Source organism: Poecilia reticulata, linkage group LG9 (genome assembly GCF_000633615.1).
Source record: "Poecilia reticulata strain Guanapo linkage group LG9, Guppy_female_1.0+MT, whole genome shotgun sequence".
Lineage (NCBI taxonomy): Eukaryota > Metazoa > Chordata > Actinopteri > Cyprinodontiformes > Poeciliidae > Poecilia > Poecilia reticulata.
Window position 1 is genome coordinate 26,709,699 of NC_024339.1, and position 24,615 is coordinate 26,734,313.

At 39.2% G+C, this 24,615-nt stretch overlaps 1 protein-coding gene across 10 annotated transcripts in view; it reads right to left on the minus strand.

The window, feature by feature from the left end:
* Nucleotides 1–16,374, minus strand: part of trpm3 (transient receptor potential cation channel, subfamily M, member 3) — a 162,483-nt gene extending 146,109 nt beyond the window's left edge. For 9 of the 10 annotated variants that reach the window (XM_017306747.1, XM_017306742.1, XM_017306745.1 and 6 more), the window contains exon 1: nt 1,629–2,044. In XM_017306747.1, the coding sequence (XP_017162236.1) occupies nt 1,629–1,832 (204 nt within the window). In that variant the 5' untranslated portion in view covers nt 1,833–2,044. Of the gene's footprint in view, nt 1–1,628; nt 2,045–16,311 lie in introns of those variants that run through there. The other variant, XM_017306744.1, reaches the window with a different exon arrangement.
* Nucleotides 16,375–24,615: the final 8,241 nt, after the last annotated feature.

The window sequence follows — 24,615 nt, forward strand, 5'->3', positions numbered from 1 at the left end:
GATTGCACAGAACCACACAAGTGAGCGAGTACACTCAAGCACACAGACATTGTAATGATTTCAAAGTAATGATTAGAGACTAGCTTGGTATTTCAGTATCTTGGCTTCATATCTAAGCAACACAAACCCCAGCAGACCTCTCTCAGCCTATCCTCCATCACACAGATACAGTACATAAATCCAGGAGACACAGACAAAACATGCACTATTTTTAAGGTACCTGACTTTCATTTTTAAAAATCTGTTTATGCACATCTGAAACAAAAAACTGCAGTAATGCCCTATAGTCATTGCCGCTAAAATATCAGTACATGCAAGCAGTCCAAAATAGTACCAGTTACTGGAGCACCAACCAAAAAGCAGAAATGGATCTCAACTCTCCATCCAAGCACATCTCTCTCAACCCACTCATCTCGCAGCTCAGATGTTGCTGCCAAATATTAACCAGCTTCAGTTATGCTGACCTTGATCCATAAACATCAGTGAAGTTCCACATTTCAAAAATAGCGCCGATGGAATCCTGGAGCCATCACATTTTACATTTACAGAGAAGTTTGGTTGTTCCTCCACCTACCATGAAGAGTTGTTTTCCACATGGTGCAGAGACGAAAGAAAAAGAAACCCAATCAGGAGCTAAAAATACGGCAATGCCGTCAATAACTAAAACTGCATGAGAACATATTTCACAACAATTTTTTCAAGTTGTAAGTGTAATTTTATAACTGTCCACAAAGTTCAGATAATTCTAGTGTTTAACCAAAGCAATATTCATTCTGTAATGTGAAGGGATTGTCAAACTGCTAGGAATATCAATGAACATGTAGATCACTGAATTTAACAATTATATAAACAACATCCATATTTAAGAAGCCTGAATGACTTCACTGGGTCAGTAATTTTATCAGTTTTACATAACCACAAATACTTCAGAGAAAAACTAATATGATTAGATTCTGCACAATAAAACCATAAAATCAGCAACTGCAACTAAAAATCTGCTAAGAAATCAATCAAGTAATGTCTTGGATTGTATGATTGCTCAGTAACATACTACCCTTTCTACCATACTATTAAAGATCCAGGGGTCATTTTAGTTATGACAGCAAGAACAGGAACTATAATTTTCATCAGCCTTAGACAAATAACAGGTTTGATGCTCTGAGAGCAGGGGGGGGGGTGTCTCACCAGTTCACAATCATTCCTACAAAACTTCAAACCTCTCTTGGAAAGTAACACCAAACTTAAACCCGGCTCTGGTGATTTTGATTAACTTCCAAGGCAACAGATGATTAAAAATGAAGAAAAGTTGGGAAAATAAAAATAAATAACAAATCAAGAAGTCAACCCAGAAAGCCTGTTTAAAAGTCAAAAAGAGGTCAAATGGCTAATTAGGTTGGATGAATTGATACAAATGAGGACATCAGAGACCCTATAAACAAACTGACAAAGTGACATAAATGATTATTTTAAACTCTTCAACTCAGCATACCTCCTAATCCTTCCCAAAGCCTTTACACCCTCCTACGTGAGGTGAAGTGTTTCCTGTCCCATTTCCCTCCCAGCACCCCGGGTCATTGATTGATCTTTGGGAACAAGTCAAGGGGGTCTCTGCATCTGAACTATCTTACCGGTGGCTGCTGAGAGTTGAGCGCCCCCCTCTTGGTGGAGCCCCCTCTGGAGCTCAGCCTCTTCCAGGACTCTGAGAAACGCCCCCTGGCGGTGGGACGCCCCGGCCCAGATGCTCCTGACGCAACAGATAAATCATCCCGGGTGGAGAATGCCCGCTCCCTCCTCAACTCTCTGCGCTCGGACCACTTCTTCTTGGATGCCATCGTTGTTAAAATTCAGCCGAGGTATGTGGAAAGAAGAGCAGGCTGTTCTTGAATCACACTGGTGCCACAGGTGGCATCTCTACTGAAGTCTCAAGTACTTGTCAGCACTCTGTGTGTCACCCCTTTGTTCAGTCCTTGTTTTCACTTAAAAAAAAGCAACGTGAAAGTCCAGTCTTAGTCCCTTCTTTATCCCGTTTTTTTTCCACAGATCTTCACCAGCTCAAATCCATTCCTGCAATCTTCTTGTCTTCCTCGTTGTAATCGTCCTCCGAGGGGAACAGGAGTCAGAGCGCAAGGTGGGAAAGCAGAAGGTCCTCCCTGCTCCCTGTTGCATGTGCTCTTACTGTGGCTCAGCCGTTGATGTTTTCTCTCCTCGCAGAGAAGGAGAGAGAGAAAAATAGGGAAACATGGCAAAGCACAGAGGGAGGGAGAGAGACAGGAGCAGGGGTGCGATATTTAAATCCGGGTGAAGAGGGGCTTCAAGAAAGAAAAGGTGAGGAATCGAATCATAGGTAAAAAAAAAAAAAAGAGCCGACTGCAGGTGCAGAGAGCATAAAAAAAGAGAACAAAGAGAGGTGCAAAAGTGAATGCCGAGCTCCTGTTGAATTTCATGTAGAGATGGTCTAAGATGACCGAGATACAGAAACACCTCAATCAGCAAGTCACTCTCTGTGTGTGAACACTGTGCTCTGAATACCCACTGCCTCTGAATCTCCATCTCCTCTCTCTCCTGCTTCTCCTGCTCTCTGAGCTTTCATTCACCATGTCACTCTCTTCCCCCTCCTCCTTCTCCCACCAAGGATTCCTCTTTTTCATGCGTTACAGTTCATCAGCTAACCCACCAAACCCTCAATTTCTCTCCCACCACCAGATCAGGGACTGATCGCAAATATAAAATGACAGTTGTGATCTCTTCTCCTTCCTCCTCTTCTCTTCTACCTCTCACTCAGAGTCTTCAGATGTGTCAAAAACTATGTCATGCTGAGGGATTGTGGAGTTGTCAGAGAAAGGGTGAGAATTTCAGTAATGTCGTCACACGAATCCGCCAGGATAATACCACAAGACACTGAAATGCAACTACAGACAAGATGGAAATAGAAGAAACATCAGGACAAGATGAAAGAGATCCGATGAAAGCTGGACATAGCGGCAACAAGTAAGATAATGGAATGGGAGACGGCGTAAGGAGAGGTGACAGTGCCTGAACACTAGGGACATTGTTGCCGTTGCTCAAAGCAACCACTCACCACCTGGGAGTACACGGCACTGTGTGTATTTGTGTTTGTGAGTTTGGCTTGACTGGGAATGTGAGAGACAGTGAAAAAGCAAGACAGAGATCCCCAGAAGAATGAGAGCTGGGAGAGTGGGACGAGGGAACAAATGACAGTTGGAGAGCAGATGAAGGAGAGACACGTAGAAACAGCCAGCGGGAGCTGAAGCACAAAAACAGCCGATCTAATCAAGCAAAGAGAGGCTCCAGGTGTTATTGACTATTGTTTCGAACAACTAGAAGTCAAGTAATCATTAGTTCAGTCACCATTACACATTTGATCTTGAAAGGTTCAGAGACAACACCAAGAAAATGTCAGAGATATTTGAGAATCATGGCTAAATAGAATCAGAAAGATCTGATAGAAAATAATTTAGACATAAAGTGGCTTAAAATGAACCTCCACCCACCCTTGGTTATTTTTCAGCTTTGATTAAACAATTCTCTGTGGGATGTTCAAAGCTTGGGTTATCGTCATTAGCCTAGCTTTGTTTTAAACAGTCTGCCCACACAATAATTATAACTCAAACTTATATAACATATACACTTATTACCAAAACAATTCACTCACTCACCAAGCCTGGAGGTTGCCAAATTTCAGCAGTCAGTAGGTACAGACTCCCCAACCTCCAGATGGCCTACAGATTAGCTCAAGAACTGCTTACAGAGAGCTTTGTGGAATGGATTTTCATGGCTGAGCAGCTGCATCCAAACCTTACATCAACCAGGTAAAGTGCAAAGCACTGAAGACATGTTCTTTGGAGTGACGGATAATGCTTCTTTGTCTGGCGAGCTTAGTTCTCCAGGCAGTTGCCAGGACAACTGCACAGGCCTGAATACATTGTGTCAACTGAGAAGTTGGGTGCAGAGGGAGAATATGACGTGGGTCAGTTGCTCAGGAGCTGGACTCGACACCTTCGGTTCAGTAAACGAAACTCTTAATGCTTCAGCATGGCAAGATATTTTACACAACTTATAGTTTCCAGCTTTGCATTGAAATAATTTAGTAATGGTCTGCTTCCTGTTTCCACATGACTGCACTCCAGTGCACAAAGCAAGGCTCTTGACCTAATAGAACAACTTTGAGATAAATTAAAGTTTGCTTCTGAAACAATCGTTGACGATTTCAATCAACCAACAACTTTCCGGTTTTGTTTCCATTGTTCATTCATATGCTCATCAACTCACCTGTCTAGAATTCAAACAATTGATGCAAGACACCCCAGTGTTTTCATAAGTTCCTGTTTTGGATTTTTTCCTAAATTCTAGTTAGGTTTATTTTTTTTATCTTGTTAAGTAAATACGGCTTATTTTTACCTCCTTCTATCACCTCTGGATTTGGATGATGGGAAAAGAAAGTCAGACTTGATAAAAAACACTTCAGAATCCACAACAGAATCTGTCCAACGTTGCTCATCCAGCATAACACAAGTCAACTTGAATCTCTGTTCTTCGTGGCAGCTATTCTTGCTTATTATTCCATCTGTCTGCAGTATATTTTTCCTGACCTTTTTACCATTGTGTGGCTTCAGGACTTTGATCAAATTCAGCACTGGAAAGTCCTCTTACTGATGTTGCTGTAACAATTGTGCAGTTTAAATGTTAACCTGCATTTAGCCATTTGCTTTAAGGTTATCCAAAACTCGATCCCTGATGGATCTGGACTGTTCCCTTGGCTTCACAATGCTGTTTGTTCACTATTGTTCCGAACAAATGACTCAGGGTTTTACAGAACAGCTCCATTTATAGTCAAATTAAAGGACACACAGGTGGACTAATTAGCAGAGTTCTGAAAGGAACTGGCTGCGCTGCATTTTATGTAGGGAAATAAGAATAAAGAACAAATACAAATGCGCATCACATGTTTCATTTCTGTAACAATTTTGAAAAACATGTATCCTTTCCCAACAATTTTACAATTATACATTAGGCATAATTGATCTATCACATGGTATCTCAACAAAAACACTAAAGTTTGTGGCGTTTCAATAAATGTGATAATAAATATGGGACCATTTGTGTAAAAATTACTTCATCAGTTTACAGCAAACATTAAACGTGTAGTATTTCAATTGTTGTGACTTACAGCTATGCATAAACTGTCAAAGACAAAACTTTAAACTGTGAAAAGTCACTGTACATCCTTAGAAATGCTCAACACCTACCAATGCTACCTGCTCTAACATTAAACGTGGAGTTTTCATATTCAGAATGCTGCACCGTCAGAAGTCAGGCTGACATTCAGCTCAACAACTCTTTGATCTAATAATTCAGCCTTACAACTTAACTAAAATGTAAAAACCAAAAGAGAATTGACACAACCAATTAAATATTTTCTGACTAACAAAAAATTATTTAACTTGTAATTGTTTAATTATGTGCCTTTCTTGGCCTTTAACTCTGGGCCCCTAAATAAGAAACGCAGCTAACTGAATTTGGAGTTTAATTTTAGCAGTTGATTTTATGGTAAAATGAAGACATTAGAGTCCTGAGGCCAGTAAATATTTTAGCTAGGAAACATAAGGCTTGTGGTAGATCTATAAGGAGCAATAATATCACATCATATTAAATAGATATGATAGCTGCTAACAACTGGCTCACGAGATAGAAAAAAGACGCTTTGATTTTCTTCTGCATACTAAAAGGTTTGCCTTTGCCATAGCAAAAAGATGCAAAGTTGAACAAATGAAGATTGGAAAAATAAACACAAAACAGTAAAATCAAAGAAACACGTTAGCAGCTCCAAAGGTTATGGACGTTTGCTACTAAATGAGCAGTGGCAAAAAGCTTTTGGCAACCACTTACAGCATTAATCTTTTAAAATGAATTAATAACATTTTCCTTTGCAACACATAACAGAAGCTTCACTGGTCTGCTTCACCAGTTTTGTGCCGTCCCTAAACTTGTAATTTTCCTCTTAGTGCTGATCATCAGCTGGAGTTGGTCCAGCTGCTTGTATTTTCACTAAAACTAGGAAAATGGAGCCATTGCTAAAGTCCTTACACCAGCTCTCTGTAGCCCAGACAATGAACTTTAAAATACTTTTTTTTAGTTCATAAAATCACTGAATGGCTTAGCACCAAAATGCATTATAAATATGTTATAGATTATGTTATTGTCGTATCAACCTTCCAGAACATTGTTTTTCAATCCTGGTCCTCAATCCACACCACCCTGCATGTTTCAGGCATTTCCCTGCTTCAGCAACTTTTCCTCATGTTATTTATCTGCATTTGAAAATGATGTTATACTTCCTACAGCTACCTCATACAATTCTATCTTCATAGCATCTAATCATATATTCATGAACAAATTTAGCTGTTTTTCTTTTCTTTCGTGCAAGAAATAAAGCACACATCTACTTTGTTTTACTTTTGCGTCTTAAAATAAAAACAAAAAATTTCTGTCAGTAAAATGTAATTCCATCATCCAAAGTTGTGACTCACTTTTGCCATTAGATGTTGAGTGTTTGATATTTGACACAATTAGACAGCAGTTTTATTTCATATACTCCATCCCTACAGACACAGGTATGTAGAAATCCAACAAACTCATCTTAAATATGTGCAGAGTCTTGTGAAAGTATTAATCCATCTTCTTCCCCATGGCATTTTTTTTGTGTTTTGTTATATTAGAACCTGTATTTAAATGTGTTATTGAAGTAAAGCCCTGGAGGCTGCACCACCACCACTAACCAAACACCACCATGAAAACCAAGGAGATCTTCTAACAAGTCAGGGACAAAGTTGTTCAGAAGTAGAAATCAGGGTTGGGTTATAAAAAAATATAAAAAATCTCTGATAATCTAATATAATCAAATGCAAAGAAGATGTTACCACAACACACCTGCCAAGAGAGGGCTTTCCATCAAAACACCTAAACTCCATGTGGAAAACTTCAAATGTATCGCCACATCTCGTCACTCCAAGAAGATCATACTGACAATGAAACTTGGTGGTTTCAGCAGCGTGCTGTGGGGATGTTTTTCCAGCAGCGGCAGAGATCGTGGAATTGGTCTGAGTCAAAGGGAAGATGGATGCTAAATACAGGAAGATACAAAATTTCTGTTCACCAGTAGAAACCATCTAATTTGAAGGAGCTGGAGCAGTTTTGTCTTGAGGATTGGGCAAAAATACTCCTGGCAAGATGTGACATAATCATATAGAGACCTATCCAGAGTGACTTGCAGCTGTGATTCCTCCAAAAGCAGGGGTAAAAGTAGGGGGTACAGCAGGGTACTGCGTATCCCTAAAAGATTTAGTGGGAGTACGCAGTACCTGCAAGAGAGGGGAGTGGCTGTCTGCTGTTAAAAAAAATCATTGGGTTCACTGTGCAGCCATGAGTTTACCCACTAATCAGCCGTGACTGATTAGTTTTTCAAGAACAATCTAAAACATAACTTAATCAGTTAATAAATAACTCCCCCCCACCCCCATTTTAAACAGTGGTCAAAGTACAAAAGCCTGTTGACTTCATTTCAACAGTGAAGTCTGTGACAGATTTTCTTGGTCTCCAACTTGGCTCTTGGATGTCTTTCAATCATAGCAAAACTGATCCAACCACTGATCCAACTGTCTCCAATCTTAACACAAACCTTTGGAAGGAAAGCCAGATCACCCCATTAATGTCGTCGTCACACACCGTTAGGGTAATCTGGTTTTACCGGTAAGCTTTTCTGGTCTGGAAGACTAATCTAGATGGATAAAAAGATGAATGCAGAAATTACTAGACAGCTGTGAACAAATGTTTGTCCAGGGTGGCCAGCATGCTGAATAATGGTTCATGTTTTATGAGTCCAGAGATCGACAATTTCAGGATACTTGGCTACAGATCTTCCACCATCTTGCTCTCTCTGTCTGCTTTCCTGCCTAAAAACTGTGAATAAAGGCCACTAATCCCACAAAGCAGCATAGAAAAAACCACCTAATTTAATGAATGGTTTGAAGACAGCAGTTATTTGTTTTCCATGTTAGCTAGACATCACATCCACAACAGTTCATTATATAAAGCTTAGCCTTGAGCAATACTTGTAAGTTCTTACACACGTTATTAGTCTTCTTGAGTACCAATGCACTCGCAAGGTTAATATCTTACACATTTTCTTTCATCTCAAATGAATGACTCATGTACTTTTTTGATATCTTAAATGGAGTATTGTGCAAAAGTTTACTAAAAATCAGGGGGAGCGACTTCCAGTTATGGCGTCTTGCTGAGCGGTTGCTGGGATCTGAGCTCCGACCAACACATCCTTTCTTTGGATATTTACACCACTGCCAAGTTATTTTTTGTAAGAATAAAAGACTCAATTCAATATTCCAAGATGCCGATTAAAAACAAGTTAAAAGTGAAAACAGCCACCAAAGAGGGAGCCGAAGATGACCCTAGCAGCGAAGTGGAAACCGAGCACATGATGGGGACTAGCGCTAGCTCCCAGGTTTCTGAAACTAACCTCATGGAAGCAATTCAAGCCTTAAAATCTCATTTCTCTACGCAGCTATGTGAGATTATAAATTCAAACCAAGAAATTAAAGACACAATTGGACTGTTCCTCGAGAGGCTTACCTCTGCAGAAACTCGTATTGGTGACCTGGAGGATGGCATTGCCTCGCTAACAAACAAAGAAGCGTCCTTAAAGAAGAAAACCCAAGAGCTCACTTTGAAGGTGGATGTACTCGAAAATGACTACTGGAGACCTAGTCTAAGACTTGTGGGATTACCCGAGAAAACAGAGCAAGGGGACATCGCAACTTTTCTCCAGAAGTGGTTGATGGAGGATCTGGGGCGGGATGCATTTCCACATTTCCATTTCCCCCCATTATCGCACGGGCTCACAGGCTGCAGTGGCAGAGCGCTCCAGGCACCCCGCCAGTGGCGCAACTACACATTATTCAGGGTGAAGGAGCGAAGACATTAATCAGCCAGACATTAATGTCTATGATGACAGCAGCTCGTCTGAAAGGAAAGGCGATGTACAATGGTTGCCATGTGATGTTCTTCCCTGACCTGTCCGCGGAGGTGGTAAAACAACGGAAACAATAGTGAAACCGTAAGCTGAATATAAACTTTGGACTTATATTCCCAGCAAAGATGAGGATCTCCCACCGTGGGAATCGTTTCCTCTTTCACACTCCGATGGAGGTGGAGGAATTTATACGGMAAATAGGACAACAAACTGACGGGTAACCACACTAACACGCTAAATGGCGTTAGYAAGGTTTGATAATAATTAACRTTACATTTRATCWGKGTTTCTGGATAATGWACATMTCGACTAAGTTTCCCTATCACAGCGGTGGGGCGTAATTTCTTAATAGCATGATGGGGTTCATAGTTTAAAATTGTGGTGTGAGTTGACTAAGTGGACGTTTTTTCTGCTCCTTTTATTTTTCTAGGATCAGTAGCATAACCAAGTCACAGAATAGAGGGGAAGTGGAGTCGGAGATTTCCACTGGTGGGGAATCTCAAAGTTTTTTTATGTTTGTAAATGTTTAGTGTTCTCAAGGTGCAAAATGCAAGTTCCTACAACTGAGACAAAAAACTAAAGATATGGAGCGAATGAGTACCGAGTCCATCATTGATGTGATCTTCTGGAATGTAAGAGGTTTTAGAAAATTGATCAAACTCATGAAAGTAATGAATAGACTTAAACAATACCAGCCAAAAGTGGTTTTTATTCAAGAAACACATCTGCTTACAAACGAAATTACAAGACTAAGAAAAAGATGGCCAGGTCAAGTATTTTCAAGCTCATTTTCTCCACATGCTGTGGTGGCAATTTAGATTCATTAATCTTTGCCTATCTGTATAAAAATAATTAATACTGATCCTGTTGGAAGATTCATAATAATCTATACCTCACTGATGAACCAAAACTTTATTTTGGATAACCTGTACGGTCCTAATATAGACGACCCTGAATTTTACAATAATTTGTTTCATTCCATTACAGCGTTCCATGGTGATGTCATCTTTGGTGGAGACTTTAACTGTACTTTAGATCCTAATCTTGACCGATCATCAGGATTAGATTTATCCCACTCTAAAAGTAGACGGGTTATACAACATTTTATGTCTGAACTAAATTTAAAAGATATTTGGAGAATTCAGAAGGCAACAAAGAAAGCATATTCTTGTCACTCAACTACCTATAATAGCTATAGCCATATAGATTACTTCCTAATCTCAAATCCTTTGGTTGCCAGAATTAAAGGTTGTACCTATGAAAGCATATTAATCTCCGACCACTCTCTATGCTTGCTTAAATTTTTACCCCTAATTGCCTTTAAATGTAATCCTATGTGGCGATTGAAACCCCATTGGCTGCAAATGCCCAACTTTCTGAAATATATTGAGGAAAATACTGATGATCATTTCAACCTTAATAAATCTGAGACTACAGCATCTATTATATGGGAAGCCTTCAAGGCTTTTATATGAGGTCAAATGATAAGTTACACACGAAATAAGACAAATAGAAACTTCCTGGAGATGGTAAAACTTGAAGAACAAATTAAAGAGACTGACCTTGAGATAAATGTAAAGGATTCTAAAGAAAAGCAACAAAACCTAATATTAAGGGCAAAATATAACAAACTATCTACTAACAAAGCTTCATCAGAGATATTCAAGCTGAAACAATCCTATTACGATCAAGGAGAAAAGGCAGGAAAGCTTCTAGCCTGGCGCATTAAAGCTCTGCAGAATGAAAGGGCAATAAATGAAATAACAACTGAAAATGAAAATACTTCTGAGTCTCTAAAAATTAACGATCTCTTTAAATTTAGATTATTACTCAAAATTATATACATCTAAAGGACACATATCACAAATATTACTTGATTCATTTTTTAACTCTATAAATATTCCCACACTTATTGAAACGGTTAAATCAGAGCTGAATATCCCGATATCTACAGATGAACTTTCAAATGCAATAGATAAATTTAAATCAGGGAAAACACCTGGTCTGGATGGGATCCCTTTGGACCTTTATAAAATATTTAAAAACAGACTACTACAGTCCCTCTATAATATGCTTGCAGAAAGTTATACCCTTAAAGAATTACCTCCTTCTCTACAAAATGCAATCATAACAGTACTACCTAAACCTGGAAAACCTCCCACCAGATGCGAATCTTTTCAACCAATCTCTCTTATAAATTCTGACGCCAACATAATATCTAAGGTACTACTAGCACTTGGGCTTGAGAAATGTTTACCATCTCTTTCTGAACCTGATCAGAACGGATTCATAAAGGGGCGGCAAGCTAAATATGAACATCCCGATACAGCTTTACTTTCACTTGATGCAGAAAAAGCATTCGATAGAGTGGAACATAATTATCTATACAATGTTTTTTCTCAATTTGGCTTGGGTAGTTATTTCATAACCTGGATTAAAATAATTTATAATAAACCCACAGCCTCAGTTATAACTAATAATATTATATCTGATTCATTTAATCTAGCTTGGGGAACACGTCAAGGGTGTCCCCTCTCACCTCTCCTCTTTATTCTGGCAATTGAACCATTGGCTTTTGCCATAAGGAACAATCAAAACATGCAGGGTGTCAGAATAAAAAGTATTTAATCTGAAATTGGACTATTTGCAGATGACATTATTTTAATGTTGTCTAATCTGAAGTGCTCAATCCCTCAACTACTTAAAACCATCAATGAATTTTGGTTATCCATCCATCCATCCATCCATCCATCCATTTTCTTAACACCCTTGTCCTTCAGAACAAGGGTGTTAAGACCCTTGTGTACACCCTTGTGTCCTAAGGACCCTTGTGACTTTAGGACACAAGGGTGTCCTTGTGTCCTAAGGATTCTTGTGTCCTAAGGACACAAAAGTCACAAAGTCGGCCTTCTATCACCTGAAGAACATCTCCAGGATTAGAGGACTTATGTCTCAGCACGATCTAGAGAAACTCGTCCATGCGTTTATCTTTAGCCGCATTGATTACTGCARCAGCGTCTTCACAGGTCTGACTAATAAATCAATCATGCAGCTGATACAAAATGCTGCTGCTCGCGTTCTCACTAAAACCAGGAAGATAGAGCACATAACACCAGTTTTAAAGTCCCTCCACTGGCTCCCTGTAGCTCAAAGAATAGACTTTAAAATACTGATGTTAGTTTATAAATCACTGAACGGTTTAGCACCACAATACCTTAAAGATCTGTTATTACTGTACCAACCATCTAGACCGCTCAGATCTTCTGTTTCGGGTCTGCTCTGCATCCCCAGAACCAAACGAGGAGAAGCAGCATTCAGCTTCTATGCACCATAAATCTGGAACAAACTTCCAGAAAACTGTAAAACAGCTGAAACACTGGGTGCCTTTAAAAATCAACTTAAAACCCACCTGTTTAGAGTTGCTTATGACTAAATTAGGATTAGAGTGCCGGTTTTGATGTCTTTGATGTTTTTAATGTTGTTATCTTTACTTTTTATTTTCTTATTCTCACTGTCTATGTTTTAATGAAGGTTTTAAGGTGTGAGTACCCTTGTTAGATGGCGTTCTAACTAAAACTCTGAGGGTTTAATGTTTTTATCTTTTTTGATTATTATTATTATTTTTATTCGTTTTTTTTATTTGTTTTAATCTTTTTCAAAATCTTTTTCTCTTTCTCACTGTTTATTCCTGTTTTTATTTTAATTATCTAAAGCACTTTGAAATGCCTTGCCGCTGAAAGGTGCTATCCAAATAAAATTTGATTGATTGATTGATCCCAAAGAAATGGTGCTGCCGCTCCATATTTGATGGGTTGTAAACGACCCACTCGAACTCATTTGTTCTGTACGGTGCGGAAACGTGAACAATAGACAGAACGTAATGTCTTCCAGCTTTTTCTGTGTAACTGAGAGCTCGACACCAACAGCAGCACAGCGTCAGCAGCCCACATTGCTGATAGCCGGGAAGGAGATAAATGAGTCCATTTCTATGCTTTCCTGTAAACTGGTTATGAGTCTGTTGGTTTTTCAATTTTCTTGTATTTTAACTATTAAACCAACTGGTAAACAAATGTTTATATCTGTTTTTAAAAGAATAGTAGCTTCTCTCTTATGTCTCCATCAGATGAGCAGCATTGGCAGCTTTTGATGACATTATTATTAATAATAATTTGATTGTTTTTGAATATGATGCAGGATTTAAAATGAACTGATGAAGATGGTCTATGTGTCTATGTGTATTAACTAGAGAATAAAAATGTCCACCTGAAGGCCTCAGAGAAAATCTTACTGTATTTAAAGTTCAGACTGTGCATGATCTGCATTTGAAGCAAAGACCAGCTCATCCGCTTATTTAATCAAAGTCCTACCTATGTAGTGTCATGTGGTTGCCGTGGTTACTAACCTGAAAACTAACATATTGCATTACACGCTCTTCATTACAGCTCTTTAATGTACAAAGCATTTTATGCACCCATATTACATTTCTAACAATTTATGTGCTATAAAAACACTCCTCTCCAAATTACTTGCAATCATTTTTTTTGTACTACTTTCAATCTGCCACAATACCTGCAAAGTTATTGTTAAATGTAATGTGTGGTAGATTTTAATAGACCAGGAAAAATGGAAATGTTAAAGCAACAATAACTTGTCAACTTCATAAATGTATTCAGTTGAAAAAACAGTATAGAAGCTGTGAAAGAATGCTAAGTTAATGTCCAGTGCCCGAAGAAACAACAACATATAAAATCTACCATTTGAATTGTTGCCCAAACAATATCCAAGAACTGTTTTGTTGTGATGAAGTTTTCAAACCAAAAGAGGTTATGTACACAAAGACATTTGCACATCTAAAATATCAAAGAAGATTTAAAAACAATGCCACACCAGATGGACTAGGTAGTGTTATTGTTATTCCAGCCATCTTTAAAAACACGGCAAAATGGTGAAGAAATTATTCCCCTGCTTCAAGTGCATTTTTCATGCACACACGCCTCAGGCTCTTTTCTTTATCTGGGTACTTCAATTCCTCATACATAAATCTTTTTTCAGGGATTTTTTTTTCTAAAAGAAAATATAACTGTAGAAGCCAGCTTTTTTTTTTTACCACATGGTGTAATGTTTGCACAAATAAATTTGTCAGCATACCCAGTATTCACTCTCCCAGGAAAATGTAAAAAATTATTTTACACAGGGCCAAAAGCAGCAATCAACCTTTCCTGATGATGACAGTGAACAAGCCTAAGCACTACACTGACCAATTATGGTCTGAGAACTTGATATGAGTGATCTGAGGTCAAACTTATCAGGGTGACTTTTTATTTTGATACTTTTTCCCTTCATAATTGTATGAAACAACGATAGCAGCGTTGTTGAAATCTTCCATTTTTCCCCACTGAATATTGGGCAAAAACAGAAATATTGTGCTTATCCATTTGAATAACATCACACATAAGGAATGTCTGCTTGGATGCTCTTCACTGACAGAGTTAATGGTATTCACATAATTCAGTTACTTATTTCCCCTATTTTTTTCATTGGTGGTGAAAAAAATAGGCCAATATGTCGGCCTGCATATTGAGTCCATTCGGGTTTGTTAGAATTTTGACATTTTAATTTTCCAGCCGCTGGGTTGTTTGGTTAGAAGAAAGCTACAGAAATATGGTACTGGCAGGGGCTGGATGACACTACCATGACAATTTGAGAGGGTCATCTTTTTTCTGGAATATGAAATCAGACCTATAAAACACATCTTAGTAAGCTGACCTATTATTATCTTCAACTTATTTTTTTATTTTAACCTATTTAAATTACATTGACTCAAATCCAGTCCAGCGGCAGCAGGACATCAATGATGCATTATTCTTTGTAGTCCGATGTTCCCTAAAACTATTCTGATGCTAAACTGTCAGAAAAACAAGAATTCAACACGCAGCAGTAGCAGACTGACACTACATCCAAGTAATACCGTCAATATGACAATGATGAAAATGTTGCTACACGCCATCATTTCCTCTCTTCAGCAGTAAGGACATGATCCAAAAATTCAATCTGTGTCAGGTATTTTCTTATGTAAATCTAAACAGGAGAAGAAAAAAAATCACTGTATCATTATGTTTAGTTATCAACATAATATTAAAAGGCTTGAGATTTACACAATATGGGAAACTAAGGCCTCATGGAAGCTTTATGTCGGCCTAGAGCCTCAAAGAAGTGACTTACTTTGCTTTTGCCTCAGGCCGGCTCTGGATTCAGACCTATCAACAATCAGTGCCAGAGTGCCGGACTGCAAAATGTCCACAATGCGTGCCAGCTCTGAGGCTGGACATCTGTGGCAAGCGTGTTTCATATGGCTCCACGGCAGGATCAGATTGAGAGCTAACTGGATAATTTTGTTATGGGCAACTAGCTGGCTGTGCATAGAAGCAGGTCCGTGAGAAATGAGGCCAGGGAGCTGGAAGACACTGAGCAGGATTACTGCTGCAAGCCTGACTTTCCTCAAGTCAAGCATTACAGAAGGCAGAGGGATCCTACAGAAAGATAGCTCCATGGCTGGATCAAGCTGTCAACCGGTTAATGGCTGGAGGCAAGTGGCCGTGGTGGCTGTTCGACTAAAATATTCAAAAAGATTGACATCTATCGGGTCCATGCTTTTTAAACCTTCAGGCTTTAGCTCCTAAAGAAGCCGTCAGGAATACACTGGAGGCAGCAATGGTTTATAGAAAATTTCCTATTTTGAATGGAAACAAATGTCTTTGGTTTGCTGAACAGAGAGAGCCACGCATAAAAAGATACAAAAGTAGCAAAGTGGAACAAAATATCTTACACAACAGAAAGGAGCTAGCAGGGGAGTAAACATGGATTCAGAGAGCTAAAACGTAACAGCAGGTGTATTAAGCAAAGGACACTGAGAGACTGACTGACAGGTGGAGGGAGAAACAAAAAACTAAATGCCCTAACAACAAACAGATGGAAGATATCAGGGAAAATTAAAGGCCCACAGAAGACGCAGTCGGGAAACAAAAACTAGGCAAGACTCAAGGGAAGAACTTTTAAAAACCAAGATGCAGTCAGAGGAGTTCAACTTGAATCATAGGTTTTGGCTTACCATCAGATTATTTTTTATATTTTTATCGTAACAAATTTTAAAATATTTGAAGTCAATTTCATCTTTAAATCCGCAGGTAAAATATATATCCAACATGCCACAAATGTCTTCCTTTGACAGATGGTGTGCTGTGACCTACCTTAATCTCTGTGCACAGCGGGGTCAGGGCTCTTCTAGTGTGGGATTTTCTTGTCATTTTACTCTAGAGGGAAAGACAAAAACTAAATGAAAATCTTTACTGCCCTTGTAATATGAACAAGACATGCAATACATTCCAGAATCCCTCAATCTAAATAAAATTAAATTCAGTTTAAAAAAATTATTTATATGTTTGATCTTTTTTTTTATCTACTGCTTCAGTCGTCTACTTGTTGTAGTATCTTAACAAATGAGATGTTCAGAGTTAAAGTCAAGACTTCCTAAAATGATCTGTTCTGTTAAGAATTTCTCAGCATTGGTGTTCTAATGCCTAATTTAGAGTGCTTTAAGACATGCCAAACTTATAATTCCAATTAAAGGGAAACGTAACAAGAGCGCTAACAATGTGTGAGATTCAAGGTTCAAAGAAGTTCAAGACAGCAGCAAAGAATAACTAATTTACTTTCTTTAAAATTATGAATAATTGTTGCCATCCATCCATCCATTTTCTTGCACCCTTGTCCCTTAGTGGGGTCAGGAGGGCTGCTGGTGCCTAACTCCAGCTAGCGTACCGGGCGAGAGGTGGGGTACACCCTGGACAGGTCGCCAGTCTGTCACAGGGCAACACAGAGACACACAGGACAAACAACCACGCACACACACACTCACACCTAGGGGCAATTTTGAGAAGCCAATTAACCTGACAGTCATGTTTTTGGACTATGGGAGGAAGCCGGAGTACCATGTTCAAATCAAAGCACAAGAGAGCTGCACACTGAAGATAAATGTCTTTTTTTCTAACCTGCTGAATTAATTAGTTACTAATTTAAAACGGCTGTTGTGCTCATTACCTGCGTACTGCTGCTAGAAGTCTGAATATTCTCGCTAAAAGTGCAGCTCAATGCTGCCACCACCATGATTCACAGTGGGAATGCTGTGTTCACGACAATGTGCAGTTTAGTCATCCACGGCGCATACTGTTTTGCAAGAAGAGACCAAAGAGTTTTGATCTCATCTGACCAAAGCAGATTCCTCCAGATGATCGTTGTGTGCCGCATTCGGTAAACACGAAACAGGATTTTGTTTTCTCAAATCGCTACAAAGTAATTTGATATTTGTGGTTGGAATGTGATTAAATGTGGAAAAACTATACTACGTGCAACTGCAGAGGAGAAATAACAAAAAAGTATAAATGAGGGAATTTAACTCTTGATTAGTCTTTTTGACCTTTAATTTCATTGTTTGTGATTCAGTTTAATGTGAAGTCTTTAGTCTTAGTAGGGTATATATTTTTTTATATTTTTTAAAATATGTTTTATACGTCATGGTATCGTGCGACAGACTGGCGACCTGTCCAGGGTGTACCCCGCCTCTCGCCCGGAACGTTAGCTGGAGATGGGCACCAGCAACCCTCCCGACCCCACTGAGGGACAAGGGTGTAGAGAAAATGGATGGATGGATGGACGTCATGGTATTGAGAGACTATCTCATTGAGTATCTTTAATGTTTTTTTTTAATGACACAGAAAAGAGACATGTGACAGTTACTCAAAATTCAAGCTCCTCTACCTCCTCCCATCCTACAGCTCCTAGTCCCAAACAACCAGTCAGAGCCTGGAGGAAGGTCTTAGCATTGTCAGTTGAATAGTGTACACGCTCCTAAATGTGCTAATGGAGAAAAAACTCACCATTGTAGGGAAATTGTTTATCTGCCATCATTGGTGGCCATGCTAACCAGCCTGAGCATTCATGCCAGTGTTAACCTTTCCAGTTGAACCTCAGGACTTTGTTGGGAGACACAGGGGAGCTCCTTCTCTCTCCAAGGCTTAAGTAATTCAGGACTTCAGGGTCAACTCCCATCAGGGAGCCGCCAGGAATCTTGGGCCCCATGACAAAAAATTTTATTGGACCCCCCCTTCACAACTACTGTTACAATTTCTTGAGTCTAACTGACCTATATAAAGCGTCACAATTTTAAAGGCATGCAACTGCCTTGCATTCTTTGGTCCAATACTGATACTAGTACAATATTTTCTGCTAGTGAATTTTAAATGCAACAGTCCGCATACAATACATCAATTAGGTTGCTTAAATTTTTTTATTAGTTTTAGATTACTCAAAGGTCTCTCCCCACTTGCAACAGTCACAGACAACGTGTAAAATATACATGAAGCAAACCAGACAATAAAATGCTATCTAGTTGCATCTTATTGAAGCTGCAGTATATAACTTTAATTTAAAAAAATATATGTTTTTTCCATATTTGTTAGTTGTCACCATGTTGTGACAATTTGCTATGAAACAGATAATCTGTGAAAAAAAAAATCAATCTCCTCCACGTCCGCTCTGAACTACTATTCCCAGCTAAAGTAATGCTACGTTCCGACCAAAAACAACCAATCAGAACCAATCAGGAGGGTCTTAATGCTGTCAATCCATCTCATCGCTGATCAATCTCTGATAAATGTGCTAATGGCGGAGAAACAACTTATCAAGCAAGAAAACTGTTTATTTGCTATCATTGGTAGCTATGCTAACTAATCTAAGCATTCACAACATTTGCAGCATAGCACGGAGCGAGGGGCAGGGAAGATGAGCAGCCACATAGGATTTTGACAAAACTAAAAACCCAACTCCTGCCTCTAGTTGTTTCTAGATAGCAATGGCGGAAGGCAGAGGAAATAAATTTTTCACACATTATCTCTCATGCCATACTTTCACAACAAAATTAACAAATATGTAAAAATATATATATATATTTTTCTCTAAAAGTTACATTCTGCAGCTTTAATTTCACTTAGGAGAGGACGGGTCAGGAGGGACGTGGCAACAGATATCTGTAATTTAAACGCAAGCTAAGGTAAAACTGTGTGGACTGGCTGCAGTCCAGAAGGAAGCCTTTACTTTATTATTTTATAAAGATTGTTTGAATTTCTGTCAATAATGAATATATTGTTTATGTTGTGTAATTGTAAAAAGAGCAAAGACACAGATAAATCCCTATTGACTCACAGGAATGATGCTAACTAGCTTGTCATTGAACACAGTGTTGCTCACCTTTTTCACTGGGGCGGGGGTGAAGGGTTATGCTGGTATCGAGGGTTAGAGCTGCTGCTGACTGACTCACCTGTTGTCAAGTGTGGTAAAAGGTACAGGGACAAGTTAATCTGTCCCTCTTCCTTCGTTCATTAAATGCTAGTGAAATGGAGGCAAACAGAAGTCTGTACCTAAGCTAACAATGCTAAATGGTTGATAATCTCACACAGTCTACCCATTTCTCTTAGAGAAAAACTGTTACAAGTTGACACTCTTGTCTTTTTCTCAGTTTTATCTCTATTTTTTTTTTGAAAACCTAACTTTATTATTTTTCTAGGCAGCATAGTAACAGCCAAAGTCGTTCTTGTCTTCGACTGACTGCTGCTGTTCACCGTCACAGTCAAGTGCGCTAAGCAGGAACGAACCATTTCATGCAGATCCAGAGGGGAGTTCAGTGCAAATATGGATTTGTGCTTTTTAGTTTGGGAGTGGTAACATTTAATTTTTACTGCTAAAAACAATGTTAAAAACACAATAACTGTAACTTGACTTTTTTCGTGATTATCTGTCTCATAGTAGACATAGTGACAGTTTTAACAAATATGTCAGTTGTAACTTTGATTAAAGCACACATTTGCTTTGATTAAGCACACATAACTTCTGCTATGTCACGATTTATTTCCATATGGGATAAATTTTTCCCCCAGATCGTGTATTGATGGAAGAAGTCTGACCAATGTTCAATTCTTTCCTCAGAAAATTGCAAATATTCTCAGTGGTGTTAAGGTCTGAACTCTGGTGGCCGAGCCATGTGTGAAAATAATGTCACACTCCCTGAACCACTCATTCACAATTTCAACTAACGAAGTTTGCATTGTCATCTGGGGATATCCCCATGTCAATAGTCAAGAAACAATCTATTGATGGAAGAACCTAGTGATTCAGTCAGCTGACATCATATGAACCCGACCAATTGCAGCAACCCCAGGTCATGCTGTCCCCACAGACTGCTGCAGTAGACACTAGTCATCATCTGTACATTGCTTCATCTATCTCCCTTCTTACTCTAATGCACCCAGCCCTCTGGAACAGAGGAAATCTGGACTCATAATATCACATGTCCTTATGTGATGGACTCTATTGCTCCAGAGGCTAGTGTTTATGCTCCTTTGCAAAATGTACCTTTTTTTTTCTCCCCGGTTAGCTGTTTTGATTAGTGGTCTCTTATGCTTACACAGCTCTTACTTTCACTATTAAACACATCCTTGAGTTCAGCAGTCATTTGTCGCCAAACATTTACGGTCATTCAGGGTCTTCTTCTGACCACGTTTCTTCCTCTAAAGCACTGGGCTCAAACTGCATTGATCGAGGTCAAGAGTCTTGCAACCTTTTGATGAGCCCGTTGTCCCTCACACTTTAACTAATTGGTGAAACTGCCTCACTAGCATGCAGTGAAGCTCTGAGCTATGCTAATGAGCTGCTAATGGAGCCAGGTGTGCTGAAGCAAAGAGACATCTAACAGTTGCCGGACACTCAGCCTTGAGGAATGCAGTTTGAGACCACTGCTCTATTTCCTACTATTCTTCCAGATTTCACTAATATTTTCTCTGCTTCATGTATGCTAATAATTTCACTCCTCTTAAGCAGACCATCTTTCCAATGATCACAGGTTGTCCATATGGATGTTAAAGTAGTGAGAAGCTGCTCATTGCATCAGCTGGGGTTAAGTAACTTCCATGAACTATCCAATAGGAAGCTCACAAATATTAGTTAAATTTATGTGTCAATTTTTATTTTCTATTTTTTGGCAAGGCAGCACTTAATCTCACATGTTATGCAGGGTTTCTTTTAAGACTTAAATGGACTGTGTAATACTTCACCCTATTTATTGTCACGTTTTCTCTTATCTAATCTTGAGTTGCTTAAATGACATTAAACTTAAATAAGCAAAATCTATAGCTGCTGGTTGATAGGAGGCCTTTTGAATTAAAGGTTGAGGTTTTTTGCAGCAGACTGAGGTTAGAGCTCAGGCCTCTTTGCTGCAACTTCACTCATTGTCTTGTTTTCTTTCACTTTTGTCACCTTTATCCCCAGTTATTGTTAAATAAAGGCCACCTCTACCAGAAAAAAAATACATTTACAAAACTACAAACCCAGATGGGAAATTCGTATATCAAACTCACAAGCCTTGTACTTTTTCTCCTTGAAAACCAAACCAGATGTAGCATGCGAAGAAAATTGGATGCTAAACTTATCAGTATGGTGTTTTCATATATTTGTAATCCAAATTGAGTCATAAACAAACAGCACATTTATTTCAAAAGCCTTTAGCAGCTGGCTGTGTTTACCCAACTGATCATTAGCCAGGGTCTCCTCTCATATGTGAACGCTAATTACTGTTTCCTCTCTCTGTGCGACAGAAAGGTTGGCGATGCATTTTTAAGCAGGCTGATACCATCAATTATTCACATGCAGCATTCACAGACAATATGTGTGGTAGTCTTTGCCAGATTTTGTCAGTTTGTTAAAAGTATGTTTGCTTCACGTTGTCAGGTCCAGGTTCACAGATATTTGGCGAAGGGAAGAGGAGCGGGGCTGGGTCACAATTTGTCACATGAGGAAATTAAGCAGGACGATCCTGTAATACGGGTGTAACAAGAGTCTACAAACAGAGCAGCAAATGCACATAATCTGCAATGTTTTAGCCTTTTTTTTTTATTGCTGCTTCCTGCTTGGAAACTCAACAAGCTGTCAGGCTGTAGCAGCAGATGAGCCAACAGCAGACACAGCTCTCCTGTTAGGAAGTGCCACCAAAACTGTCAAATTACAGCTGAAACTCCCACACATCTCCCTGGCTGTTTGATAACAGTTTAAATGACAGTCAGCAAAACCCGTGGCACTGTCAATATGCTTAGTGTATTTGATTTGCGACTGTCGAGCATTTGTACGTGCATGTGTGCGTTTTTTTTCCCCACTCTGGTTTCCCATCTAAAAGGCACTCTAATGAGAGACGGTTCGTCTGCATAAGAGGACATATCAGCGAAGAAACAAATGATCTAATCACTAAATAAATGCTCAAAATTACTCTGACTGCAATGACCATCCCAACTCCAGCAAGAACTAATCAAGTTATAATAGACTTGTTTGGGGGTCTATCAAAATATTAAAGGGACTGAAGATAGCAATAACTAGATTTATGAAAGTGGGGAAAAAAAAACGAAAAAACTATGGGGTTAATTTTTTTAGGGGACAGGAAATACCTTAGAGGGCTGTTGGAGGAAAAATGTGCTAAATTCATGTTTTACCAAAGAGAACTGAAATGGAACGAGCTGTGGCGGATGATTTATACATAAAGAGCATATGGTTACTTCTGTGTCCAACGACCAACAGATGGACTGGCATTGCAAAAAAAAGTAGAAGGAAGATGAATAATGATTTATTTAGCATAGTAGAAGTCAAACAGTTCTCAGCATTAATAACATACTACTGCTTTCATGTGTCAGTCTTGCTCTCATTTTGTTGTTTGTTTACCACTAGTGCCATCTTAAAATTGCCATTACTCCCGTCCTTATACTTATCTAATCTGTCTCCGAGAGGTTTAAAATTCAAAATGGCTGATGTCTTACCACTCTGAAAGTGCCACCAGATCCTTTTTGGGGGGATGCTGTCCTCCTCCTCCTACTTCACTGGAGTCCTAAACCTCTAAAGTATCTTCTGACCAAAGTTCCTTCCTTTTTCTGAATGCAACCGGAATGAGCAGAAGAGCCAGATGAATGAATGGAGAGAGGAATGGCAGGTGTGATGGGATGGTTGGCTCCAGGAGTCAGAAGCCACAGGTGGGCAAGGCATCCCTCTGCTGCTGGAGGCGTGTTGGAGGACAGGGCATGACGCAGCCCATGGATGTGTGCATGTGTGTGTGTGTGAGACACTGTCAGTCTTTATTACAAGGCATCTGTAGGTCCATGAGGAAAACTTGGATGAGGATAGAGATTGTCCATTTAGTTACTCTTTCATAAGTACATTAGCATATAGCTTTGTCTAATTGACTTTTTTCACTTGTTTAAATAAATTATGTGAAGTTACATATACAACTAGGCCTAAAAAATTATTAGAAAAAAGATGATTAAAGAACAAAGTCCAAGTTTTTGTTTATCTCCTGTATGCAAAAAAGATATTTTTCTGTTTATTGAGAGATAAAAAAAAATAAGCTCAAGCAATCGTATCCCTTTTTCTCCAATAATGAGGCACTTCTCCTTTAATCTTTCCTCTTAATTTATCAGTCATCTTCTCAGGAAAGACCTGTTGATGCAGAACCAGTTTCTATCCAGTCCCGATGAGCCGTCTGGTTGATGGAGCGTCACCAGCAGAAGCACCTGAGTCACATTTACTCTGAGGGGCTGAAGTGTGGGAAACTCAGTGTGCGCGCGTGTGTGTGTGTGTGTGTGTGGCGGGGTGTGTTTGTGTGTGCGTGTGGGTGTGCCGCCACAGTGATCCAGAGCCTTTGAGCATCTCACTGTACCAGGTTGCTAGGTGAGGATGTCACGACGCCCACCCCAATTCCCCCCGTGCTTGCACACTCACAGTGCACAGTTTGAAGGGAAGAGGGGTTAATGATAGCAAATAAAGAAAAGTAAACAGCGGGTGGCTAACGAGAGCAAATTTAGATCTGTGCAGCGTTATGAATTAATTAAGAGATCACTTTGACGCCAAAGCAACAGAGGGGAGGAATTGTCTTGTGAGACAACATTGAGAGGGGCCCTGTTAAGCATCAGATTACTTTAGGGCCCCGAGTTGCTTCTTTGCTGCCTGGAAACATAAGCATGACTTTACATCTCATTTAGCTCATTGGTATCCATTCCGAATAAATATACGGCAATTTATTTTTTTTCTTTTTATATTCTCAGTTTTCCTTGCAACTTTTCTTTCATTTTTTTTTAATCATTTCTATTCCCCTGCATCTTTTGTTCTCTTAATCTTTGTCTCACCTTTCATTGTGTCTGGCCTACATTGATGCCGCTGTGAGTGTGTGAATCCAATCGTAGGCAGTCACATCAGGTGAAATCTGGTTCTGGTGATTCTTCGCCACGGCATCATGCAGCCTGGCACGCGCTCATATTTTCTGCCCTAAAGACCGTGTGTGTTTTAGCTTTATTGTCACATCTAAATGTTTCAGATCGAACAATAAGATCTGATACAAAAAGCGACTTTCGACTGATTCCATTTAAGTAAAATAAAATATTCTTGCCATGTTTCGTTGTCTTTTTGACATT